The sequence below is a fragment of the Hesperophylax consimilis genome, chromosome 12, assembly GCF_061612785.1.
Source record: "Hesperophylax consimilis isolate HC1 chromosome 12, BYU_Hcon_1.0, whole genome shotgun sequence".
NCBI classification, from domain to species: Eukaryota; Metazoa; Arthropoda; class Insecta; order Trichoptera; family Limnephilidae; genus Hesperophylax; species Hesperophylax consimilis.
In genome coordinates this window covers 36,191,839-36,204,333 of record NC_142847.1, presented here as the reverse complement: position 1 = coordinate 36,204,333, position 12,495 = coordinate 36,191,839, and the positions used below count along the sequence as shown (strand labels likewise).

At 37.6% G+C, this 12,495-nt stretch overlaps 1 protein-coding gene across 2 annotated transcripts in view; it reads right to left on the bottom strand.

Annotated features, from left to right (window-relative positions):
* Positions 1 to 12,495, bottom strand: part of Taf1 (TATA-box binding protein associated factor 1) — a 57,407-nt gene that overhangs the window by 13,037 nt on the left and 31,875 nt on the right. For both annotated transcript variants that reach the window (XM_089638391.1, XM_089638392.1), the window contains exons 23-28: positions 11,120 to 11,314; positions 10,223 to 10,465; positions 9,179 to 9,323; positions 7,498 to 7,628; positions 3,350 to 3,512; positions 123 to 265 (exon numbers count right to left, since the gene is read on the bottom strand). In XM_089638391.1, the coding sequence (XP_089494517.1) occupies positions 123 to 265; positions 3,350 to 3,512; positions 7,498 to 7,628; positions 9,179 to 9,323; positions 10,223 to 10,465; positions 11,120 to 11,314 (1,020 nt within the window). The remainder of the gene's footprint in view (positions 1 to 122; positions 266 to 3,349; positions 3,513 to 7,497; positions 7,629 to 9,178; positions 9,324 to 10,222; positions 10,466 to 11,119; positions 11,315 to 12,495) is intronic.

Sequence of the window (12,495 nt, the reverse complement as noted above, 5' to 3'; positions counted from 1 at the left end):
CATTTTGGATCAGGCACCGTGTCCCACAACCGTAGGAAACTATTGGACTTATTTTAGTTTAATATATTTTGATGTTTGAATATATAGAGGAATGTGGCAGGAGTTGGAAGTGTGAATTGTACCTGGTTGAGGGAATCCCGGGTGGTCTGCAGCATGATGTGCGCCTGTTTGGTGAAGTTAGAGGCGGCTCCGTTGTACGCTTCGCAGTTCACGCAGATCAGCTCCATGTCCTCCAGGAACTCTGCGCGGCTGTGGTACTTGTGCGCTAGATTGGGAATCATTTTTTTAATAATTTTTGTGCATATCTTGGCTTAATTCTTTGTGGATTTTTAATCTGTGTAACTGGTGCAAGAGAAATTCTGCAGAGTGAAGATTACCCTGATGTTAGACAACCTCCGAAAGGAGAAGGCACCAGAAGAAGAAAAATCTATCTTAATTTTGAAGGACCTTTTGTGACGGATTATTGAATGTCCATACCTCTCGTTACCATTTATGGAAGGAATCATTGCTTTACATCTCCATTTCTTTTGGGATAATATTTTGTTATTTTGTAAAAGATGGATGATAGGAAATGATTCCTTGAACTTACCTGTTGTCGCATATGTAATTTTATAGGGTATTCCCGTATGTGAATATATCGTTGGCGAATGTGATCCACGAAGTTTCATTGAAACACACAGTAGTTTGTGTCAAAACGTGCCGCGTGATGGGATAGATTGTATTGAAAAGGTCAGCTTTGTAAAGGTGGAGGATCAACTAGGTGGATTTGTCTTTATTCTGTAGTAGAGATGACAAATCCATGGGGGAGAAACGCAAAACGTATCTACAAAAAGGCAAATGTTCAGGAGAGCAGAAAACAACTATTTTTAGGGGTTGGATTTAACTTCTTCGAAAAAATAGGTAAATATTGAGTTCTAAACATCATACTCTCTTTTAATTTTTTCATTGTTAAATTTGATTTTAATTACTAATACATTTTTAAATGGGGACAGACTCTAACCTTTTTATGGTACCAAACGTTTTTAGTTTTTGTGAAAGACTTAAAAGAGACTAAAACATAAAAAAACAAAAAATATTCTTAATAAAATTAATAATGAATTATATTGTTTAACCACTCGGAACATTAGAACGTCAAAAGACGTAAATATGATAATAGCGGTCAAGACATTAGTACGTCTTTTCACGTAAACGCGCGAGATTTTACAAAAATCGATTTATTTCCATCACTAGTATACGGATTGCCATGATTTAAAAAACAGAGTATCGATAATGAATAACGCTACGCGTCTGCATTCAAAAATATCTATGGAATTTAGAGGTGCATTATCTGAGTCGATTGAATCTGTCATCTTGTTCGTTCATAATTTATTGCGTTTTTAAATAATTTAATAAAAATATTTTAGTTTGGACGGTTAATATTTTGAGGTGACTAATAGTTTTTAATTATATTTCTTCAATATATAAAGTGTTATTTCTTTATGATACTCAGAAAAAAGTACATTTTTCACAGCTTTGAAATAATGGTCAGCGATTTTTACATATTTTTGACGTTTTCAGAAAATGTATATTTAGAAACGCAAATATTTACGTATAACAAAACAATACGATAGTGAATTTCATAATCTTTCCAAAACATTTTTTAGAATGAGGCTACGTTTCCCAAAACGTGAGTTATGAAGCTTTTAACAAAACTCGTGAATAACACAAAAATTTTCGCGTTTTGACAGTTCGCAAAGGAACACAAAGTAAATAAAAGTCCTTTTCTGAGAGGTTAATATAAAACTAGTACAAAAGGGAGAAACCTAATGATTCAACAATAAATTAGTGCGATATGCTGCCGCCGCGTGATAATGACGGCATTTCAGTAGGTAACACAACAATGTAAGTGCGTCATACGTTTCTATGTTTCTAACCACATAACGTCAGTACACACAAAAACATAAGAAGCGATGTGTTGTTGTGTTTCTATGTTTACATGCAAATAATGAGAAACGTTTTAGATTATTTTACTACCCATTTTACTTGGGGGGATGCATCTTCGTTACTTTTAATGATAAACTAATGTTTATAAGACAGGGTTTTTATGCAGAGCACAAAGGATAACAAATTATTACAAGCAATTTGTACCGGACGGTGTGTACCGCTCTCGGCGGCCGTCATTTCATAATGGTCGAAGCGCGGAGCGGGAGCGTGGTTTTAGAACTTACGTGGGGCTTCGATACCTCGAGTCCCGCTCGCCCCCGCATCGCTTCCCCTCACCGCAAGCGCCCGGCCGGCCCAGGCGACCGCCCCGGACCAATCAACGCGCCCCTAAGCAACGTTGTACAGGGAAATATTTTTAATTGATGATTTATTGAAATGTTTAGACTAAGTTTTAGAGAGTTTGGCCGTATATATTACGAAATAAAATACATTTATAAAACGGCCGGACTCTCCTTAACATAATTAGTTAATAAAAATTAGTATTAATTTAGAATTAAGAAAATTAAATATGATTTCCCCTGAATATGTTGGGCCGGGGACCCCCACACTGAATGAATTATGTACAACGGATTTATAAATAAAAATGCTAGAGAGGAGTGGTTAGGATCGATTAAAAGAGCATAAAGAGTAGAGTAGTTCTAAAGGTTGCGACCTCCGCTAATTAAATCTTAGCGGACGTCACAGCCCGCGGATCATCAACAACCCGCGAATGAAGGCAGCGCGTCGACCCCGCCCTCCCCAAAGTCGGGAGAGGGGGATTGCGCAATAAATACGGCGCGCCAGCCTTCAGCGCTCTCTCTCTGCCTTGGACCGCCACCAGCTACTCTACTCTCGCTTTTCCTGACTGCTTCTCTCCGGATCTCAACTTGGATACTTCTTTGACTTGGCTCCCCCCTGGATTTCTGCCCCTGCCTGCTTCCTCCCGCACCGAGGATAAAGCAGATCCCGGCCCCGAACGGAGCAACGATAAAGCAGATTCCTGTACCGACCGGAGCAAGGATAAAAGTAGATTCCTTTACCGACCCGAGCAAGGGTAAAGCAGATTTCTAACCGGACCTAGCGGCTAACTACGGACTGACCGGCCCCCTATCTTACAGTCTGTGTAAAAGACCTAGCTGGTCGATTACACAATTATTATTTTTAATGATAAACTAATTTTTTATGCTGTCCGGCAATCAGAAGGCTGCGGATTCAATTCCCGCCGGCGGCATTTATTTTTTCTCGGGAGATTTTTTCAAATTTTTTGGGTATTTCAGGAGAATAATTATTGCTTATAATAATTTGCATCTTTGTGGTATAGATAGAATCGATCATAGTGAGTATTTCATGAGTGCGGTTAAATAATGCACAGTGTTGTAGTACATACCTTGTATCTTCTTCCCCACAGTCTCCAGATCCATGGGCTTCTTGATAACGCTGTAATAGTCCTTGACCTGCTTCTTGTTCACCGGCTTCAGGAAGGGCCAGGCCTCGGGCATTATCTTCAGCTTGGTGGTCAGAAGGTTCTCCAGGATGAAGGACAGAGCCACCTGACGGAAACAAACAACAAATATTGGAAACTAATTTCTTTTAAGTGTGGTGATCTTAACTGCACCAACTTATGGTGAACTGATTCCTCTTTGTTATACCTTCTGATACCGTGTGATACTTCTGGTAGAGATTTAGTGAGATCTCTTTTGAATAATTCAGGATTGGTAGACTAAGGACGGGTTGTTTCACAGAATTTGAACAATTCATCAAATTTTCAAGTTCTGTGAAGGTTCTAATCGAGTTCTTTCATCATTTCAGTGTAGGTGAACTAATTACTGTTTATTGTCCCACTACTGGTACAATTAAACTGAAGGAAGCTTACTGGTAAATAGACATGAAACAAAAGCAGACATACCCATTTATACGAGTCGGTATAATTATGCTATCTCTTTCATACACGAATGTCTCTTTCATACATTTAGACATACATTCGTTACACTAAGGACGGGTTGTTTCGGAGAATTTGAATAATTCATCAAACTTCAACGTTCGTTTTCGGGTCCTGTGAAAGTCCTATTCAAGTTCTGTTATTATATCGGTGTAGGCTAGTTGCTTGACAAAACTGAAATAAAAACAGAACTTGAAAAAATCTTTCACAGAACTTGAAAACGAACGTTGAAATTTGATGAATTGTTCAGATTCTCCGAAACAACCCGTCCTAAGAATAAAATAAATTCACAACAATTTGGTAGGCGGGTATGCGGTACCGCCGTGCGTTTATTGGATAACCAACACCTCTGCAATAGGTCACCCCAAGTGGCAAGCTACATTTGATGACTTAGCAGGTGTGCCCGGGTTTATGGAGAGAGGTTTGCCTAGGTCTTGGAGGCGGTGCATCTGCCCACATACTGCGTGACAGGTCAAATCGGGAGAGACTGGTTAAGGGAGACCTTTAGACCTCTCCCATTGGAGTCTCTCGTCCATTCCTACCCACCCCTCATACCTTTTTCCTTCTCAGAACTTCCTCTCCTTCCTTTCCTTAATAATACTCTTCACACTACATCCCTAAAGGTGACAAAGGTGGCCCTGAGAGAAACTATTGTCATAATGGCCTCCTGTATAAAACTAATGTAAAAACAATTGTAGAGTATTATATTAATTGTATAATAATTGTAGAATAACAACAGTAGTGAGCTGGCAACACGGTATCGCACAGACGTACTTAAACACACATTTCACCACTATCAATTACACATGTGCCCTGATGATGGACACTGTAACGTTGTCCGAAACGTTGGCTAAAGAAGGAGTTAGCGCAACACCCCAAAAAACAAATAACAAAAATAAAACAATTGCTTCATATTAGTCACAACCTCATACGATCAATGCCAGAGCTAGAAAACAGACGTCCACAAATAAATTGAGAAAGCAGCCAATACTACAGGGTTTTCCAATAAGAGGTATTATTTTGAATAGCCCGCTATTTCGGTAGATGTTACTTTTGAAGCTGTCATCTTTTGACATTTGACAAGTAGAAACTACGCCATTAATAAAAATGGAACGATACACGCTTCAACAACGCATTGAAATGATTAAAATTCACTTGAGTGAATCAAATGCAAATCATCTTGAGTGATGAGGCCCATTTCCACCTCGGTGGTTTCGTCAACAAGCAAAATTATCGCATCTGGGGCTCGGAAAACCCAAGAGTTATTGTTGAAAAGCCTCTCTATCCTCAACGTGTGACTGTTTGGTGCGGTTTATGGTCCGGCGGAGTCATTGGACCTTACTTTTTCGAAAATGAGGCTGGAGCAACAGTTACAGTGAATGGATCGCTATCGAGAGATGATTAATGATTTTTTATGGCTGGAATTGGATGGTATTGATCTGGACAATGTTTACTTTCAACAAGACGGCGCTACGTGCCACACAAGCAACGAAACCATTGATCTTTTACGATTGAATATCAAAATAACATCTCTTATTGGAAAACCCTGTAGTTACCTGGAGTTGTTTTCCCGCCAAAAAAGTCTTGAGTTACTATTGCAATGAAAAAATTTTCAGCAAGTAGGCACTGAATTTTGGTTTATTTCAAATTAATTTATCTATGGATTTTCAAAGTCAACATTTTTTGTTGTTGTTGTTGATTACCAGGGGAGTATAACTCCTCTTAAAAACGTCAACACAAACCGTAGACATGGTAAAAAATCTATGTTTGTGACGTCACCAATGCAAATTTATTTTGTTGCTCGCTCACACTACATAAGACCCGTGTAACAGATAGAGAGGCTTCGCAAACCGTGTAATGCGTGTTCTTTGCCGCTAGGTGGCCGACGCATGCTCCCTACATTTCCGCTTCCAGGAAAAAAATGTAAACAGAGTCTGGTCTGACGGACGCCATTATCAGTTTTATGTTATATCATTGTGCAAACATTTAATATTTTCAAATATCTGGTGAAACAAAAAATGCCTACCGATAAAGTTCTTAAAACGTGTTGTATAAAAGGATGTACTGACAGAGACTCTTTTCGATACGAGTTTCCAACCATAACCTCTGAGAATCGATTTCGGGAATGGTGTCGGAGATATTAGGAAAATTTGAATTCATTGATTTTCCAATCTTAGCTCAATATGCATCAGTTTGTGGGTCTCATTTCAGTATAATAATAAAGTAATTAGACGCCAATACAGCTAAAACAGTAGGTTGAATCGTTGTTTGCATTATTGACACTATTTTTTCAATAGCGTTGGATGTTGAAAGAATATAACTATTATTTCCAACAGCTACTTCTTGGTTCACATTCTAAATGTGTTTTCTGCTTATATTATTGTATTTCATGTTTATATTTAAAAAATAAAATTACTGTACATGTAATTACGAGTTTGTTTTTCAGCTTCTGACAAAACGCTGTCCTGAGAAAATGAGCTGAAAAGAAAGATACTTTAAAGCTCATTCTTTTCCTTAGGACAGCGCTATGTCAAATGGGACCTTGTGGTCTCGGGTGACATTTTACTTATGATTTAGGCTAATGAATCGGGTTTTCGGTAGGTTCCGAAACAGAATTATATTGTCTATGGTTGTGCCTTTTTTTTAAATTTCCTCTATCCTTTGTCGATGGTGTGGTGTGATGTCACCGATGCGTGGTGTCCTAAAATTTGCCAGATCTAAGGTTAAAACTTGACCAAACCAATCGTATGGAAAGAGGGTCGAGTTAGCAATCTATAGATAGTTGATTTATGTTGAATACTAAACAGGTTAGAATTTTATTGATTTTGTTTATTTTTATTTTTTATTTACTCATTTATACATACATTGTGAACATATGATAAGATTTTTTTTTAAACATGTGTTAGTAATAAGCAATGGTTTCATTTGGATAAAAAAAAAATAACAATCTAAACATTTTCAGAAACAATATTTTGACATGAAAGATTTATTTAGGTATGTTTTAAACATCGAACTTGTTATGTTAAAAGAGGAATTGGCGAGTTTGCTACATTTGTTTGTGAACGGTGACAATGAAATAGGTACTTATGACTAGTGTGTTGAGTAGGTATTCTTAACTAGACTCCGGAGTTTACAACAGTTGAGCTCCGAATATACAATTTAAAAAAAAAAGCATAAGTCGCTTATCCTTCGTCGATCCTCAAGTGTATGTATATTTTACCTCCGGAAACCCGCATAGTGACAAGAATTTTTTCCCTGGCTGGAATTTTTTGCTAGGCGATTTGAACCTGTGTATGCCATTAGAAAGTGCATAAAATTTTTTAAGAGAATTGCTTGCACTCGAAACACTTTAGAGTTCATTTTTGATTTCCCTCAAAAGGTTAAGGTATTTAATAAAAAAGTATAGTTTATTTGTTCTTGTTAATAATTCACAAACACTTTCGTTGAATTCTTTCGAAATTTTCAATGTGAATTTTATGTTGAGGTGACCAAACAACGAACTCTATTTCATTTTTGATAAAACCTTGACCACTTGAGTGGATAAAGCTAAATTAAACAGATTAGTGACATGAGGATAGTGAGGTTATGTTAGATACCTGATCGTTGTCATCCAGGAGCGGGTTGATGGCCTTCTCCAGCTTCATGAGCTGCTCCTCCTTCTCTCCCAGCTTGTCCACGCAGCGGGTCAGCATTCTCTGGGCGGCCACCGTCAGACTGCTCTTGATGCCTGGACAAAACAAACATACCATCAAACCTTAATCAACAGAATCTCATATATGCACAGTGAAATCCACATATCGTGTTTTCTCACATATAACCAGAGATGTGCAAAATGAGTACCCAAAACCATTTGAAATGCAAAATGGAAATGGGTCAAAACTTTTCCATTTGAAAATGCAAAATGGTTTTTTGAAAAGCATTTCAAATGCAAAATGCAAAATACCTATTTTCAAAATGCATTGAAAATGCAAAATGGTTTCTCAGGTCAAACAATTAAAATAATTATAGAATTTTTAAACAGTTTTGTCATTTAATAATGGACATCAATGTAGAACAAATATATGATGGTAAATAAATAAACAATTACATGATGGTAAATCAAAAAATGCCACGACTACGGATTATGAACCACAAAAAATTTGCGCGGGACAAATGTTGCCAACGTAAAAACATAGAAACTGCTATCTAACATTTAATATTACAGCGTCATGGCTCCATGTTCAGTATTTGAATCAGTATTTTTTGTAATGGTATCACTCAATTGCCAGGGCTCCTACCAGGGAGCAACTTGACAAATGTAAATTATCTCTCATAGCGAGGTTGAGGACCGACTGACATTTGGGGCTTATGAAAAAAAGATGAGAGATAGTAGGAAGAATGTTGCAAAAAAGCATTTAAAATGGAAAATGCATTGAGAAAAGCATTTAAAATGCAAAATGCAAAATGGTTTTTAGAAAAGCATTTAAAATGCAAAATGGAAAATACCCATTTTGCATTTTGCATTTCCATTTGAAATGGATTTATTTGAAATAAAATATATCTCTGCATATAACATATAATACAGGTTCACCTAGTGAGGCAGGTTGTGTCCAACTTAAATATTACACTATATATATGTATGTATTATTCTTTCTATATTAATGTGCTATTGTACAATTTTTCCATTACTTATCTTATTACTAAATTGTAAAATTGTATTTTAACTTTAAAGAAAACCTAAACATGACAAATTGAAAATCTAATACCTTGAATAGTATTCAAGTATGTTTGTGCTCCTGTTATGTTTTTGATAGTAAACAAATAAATTTGATAATTTGGAAAACCTTATAAGAGAGTTTCACTGTATTAAAAAAAGTTTCTCCTTCGCCTTCTGGTGTCCAGTTTTGATACATAAGCTTCCCTTAAATATTTACAGCTTTGGAGATTCTTGGCTTTCACCAAACTGAAATTGTTTGGCACTTTTTATGAGCTGTATTTATGGGAAAACGACAAATGTAACCTTAGCTTCCCATCATGATCTCTGCCAACTCTCTTTTACCATACTAAGATGAAGATCAGCAAATGCAACACAAGGAAGGCAATGTTTATAGCTTTCAATACATTAAAAATCCAAACATAAATGTTTATTTTTTCATAGAACATAAATATTATTTGTAGACACAATTTGCAATTATTCTCTTAATACCACAAAGTTTGGTGAGGTTAGGATCTATTAAAGTAAGGATAGGAATGAGGTTACAGGAGACGGGGGATTGATAATACAGCAGGAGACCGTACCGTTGTAGAGGTTGGAGTTGTCCACAATCTGGTTGACGTCGGCCAGGAACTCCTCGCGGCTCTGATAGCGCTTCTGCCGCAGATTATCCCGGATGGTCTGCAGGTCCATGGGCCGCGACACGATGCGATAGTAGTCTTGCACTGCCTGGGGAAACATGATATAATATATTAAAAGGATTGATTGGCAAACTAAAGATTTTAAATTTACTTAATGGTAGGAAAGCCAAGAAGAGTTGATTCCAACAATAGTGAAACGATAACCAAACTCCCTTCGCAGAGAGTTCCCGTGGATCTAAAATTTTTACAAACTTTTCCACTACAGTACTTTCTCAGTAATCTGCTGCTCTATAATCTGACAACTACAATCTGCCGTTATTTTTACTAGATGAAAGCACAAACTTAAGCTCTACAATTCCCCGGTATTGTATGTCAAATTCGGTAGTCCACCACATGTCTGTATTCGAGTACCAGTAATCTGCTTTGTACAGTGACGGGTTGGGTTATCTTACTTTTTCACACACAGATACTATACCGCCATCTATATTGGTATTGCTGACCATTTTACCAGTCTCCAGGGTTAATTAATTATTGTTGTTTTATTACATTTCGGTTAGTCCTCTGTGTATTCCAGCAACTGTCGCATGTGTTTCTGTTTGTTTTGTTCTGCCACGTTTTTTGTTAGAATAATCAATTACAAAATAGAGTCTTCTCGCAAGCGTAAACATGTTTTTACGAAAGACGTGTTTTCAATTTTAGCAAATTTTGTATGCACTATAATTTGCCGCTTTCACTAATTGGTCACTTCCTGGATTTTGGAGTGGCGGATTACTCAGATTAATTAATTAATCGAATTTACTAAATGTTAAAATTAAGTTCAGCAAGTTTGTATATAAACAGATTTTAGAGCACAGTTTCGAAAGTTTTATAAGTCGACATCTCTGTTTCATAACGACAGTTTGAAAATGACCTTAAATATCTGTAACACCAAGGCTTTCTAACCAATAAAATAACATTTTAACAATGGCAGATTATGGAAGTTATTACCTTGGCATTGACGGGGAAGAGGAAGGGCTGCACGTCAGGCAGGTGGCGCATGTGGTTCAGCACGTCCTCTAGCAGGCTGGACAGAGTGACCATGGGGTCGGTACGGCGGCGCTCCACGGGCCGGCGTACCAGGTAGTCGGCCTGCTCGGGCCCAGCTCCGCGCCGCCGCCCGGATCCCCCGCGCCCCACAGCGTCGCGAGGTACCCGCAGCACCATGGTGCGGCGCTTCAGCTCGTCAGCTTGCTGAAAATGTTAAACAAAGGGGATTATAAAACTGCTATTAAGTCTTAGAGCATACAAGAACTTGTCCATGCTGAATTTCTCAGTTCAATAATGTTTATTGACCAACTTATTGACATGGTTTTATTGAAGCCGGTTTTTTTTAAACATGACCCTCACAAACGAGTGTCATCTTTGGGGGCACTATATGGAGGATCTTTTTGAGGAGAGGAAGAAGTGAACACATAGGCCGGCAAATCGTTCCACAGTCGAGCTGTCGAACTCATGAATGAGTCTCAGGATCCGTTTTCATGTGACGAATGTCAACCGTGTGCAAATGTTGGGTGCGCGCTTGACTATGCACCGGTGCCGAAGGGATCAATGACACTAGTTCGTCGGAGCATATTGCATTGAAATATTGGTAGAACAAGGACAGCAATCTGGAATCTATCAAACGAACCGTCAGTATCGGCACAGAGTCAAGGGTTATTCATGAGAAGTATTTTAGGGCACCAAACCAGAGGTGGCTGCCATATTCAACAGTGGAGCGCACTTGCGATTTGAGCATCTAAAGCTTAATTTGAATTAGGCACAGAAATAAGATAAATTTAATGCATCGGCAATAGATTTTGCGGAGGAGGGATTAACAATCAATCAGTAAGTATGGGTTGTTGGTACCTTGATCAGCTTGCTGCTGAGCGTGACCTTGGTGTCCTCCAGGTTGACGAGCTCTTCGTCCTCCTGCGTCATCTCGCGCTGGATCTCCTCTTCCTGTTCCTCAGTGAGCGCCACGGCCAGCGGGCCCGTCGAACCAGCGTACAGCGGGCACGCTTTGTTCGTCCGCATGTGCCCTACCTGGCCGCAAGCGCCGCACTGGAAAATTGCAAAACATTGTAACACATAATATAAGGGATATATACGTATCAAAGGACTGAAGCAGAAATATAAGTCATAACTACTCAGTACCACAAAAGGTATTTATTATATTAAACCCCACAGGAATTTTGGGACAAATTTCTGACTCCTAAAAGTGATGCTATCTCATTAGGTATTACGGTGAGATATTTGATATAAGCAGTGTTAGAAAGAGAGAACACCATGCTTTGTATTTTATTTGAAAGTTTACCATAAATAAAACGAAAAAAAAAGTGAAGTGGCAATAACTTTTTATTAATTATAAATGATTTTTAGTTTGGTTTAAGTCGTAATTTAAAGTTAACATAAAAAAACCATCGGTAAGCGACTTTATAAACTTTGTTTGCGTTCAAAATTTTAATATTTTTAATTGCATATGTTGATTCGTATCTTCTGCTATAAATTTTAATTTTAATTTTGAAATAATTCAAAAACAGTGTTTACAACTCTCTATATATTGTATGTAATCTGGTTGGTCAGGGTAATTGAAGTAGGGGCCACGATCGTCAACAATGAGGAAAAGACTCGAGAAGAAGTTAAGGGGGGGCTAGGGTTTTAAAATATTTTTTTTTGCATTTTTTTAAATTTTTTAAAATAAATGCTTAATATGTTAAGAATATTGTGTTCAAATTTCAAGTTGACTGGAGCAAAATTGACAATGTTAGGAGTATTTTTATACCTGTCGGATTTTAACCCCTACCCGACCATACGTATAAGCCGAGCAGAGCAGGAAGCTGAGAGACAAACTAAAGAAGGCAGGATTCGTCGTAGACAGGAGCAAAAATGTGCTTTAGACATCATGGATGATAGCAACATTCTTTATGGACCTGGCATTGATGATTCAGTGTGAGGTAAGCCGATAAAATTTGCTTATAAACGTTTAATACCAGATTTTTTAGTGTTCAAAACTTTAAAGCGTTTTTCCCACAACTCACGTTTTCAAAGTCGGTGCCCGTCATAACTTCAAAACTACTGCACCGATCCTTTTGAAATTTTGAAAACTATTTCTGTACATAATTTACGAGGTAACGCTGGAGAGTTTTTTTCAAATTTGTTAATAATTATTATTTTACAATAACAAATTAGCCGATTTTTTTCACTAAAAATAGCGTTTTTCCCTTCAAAATGTTCCAAAAAAG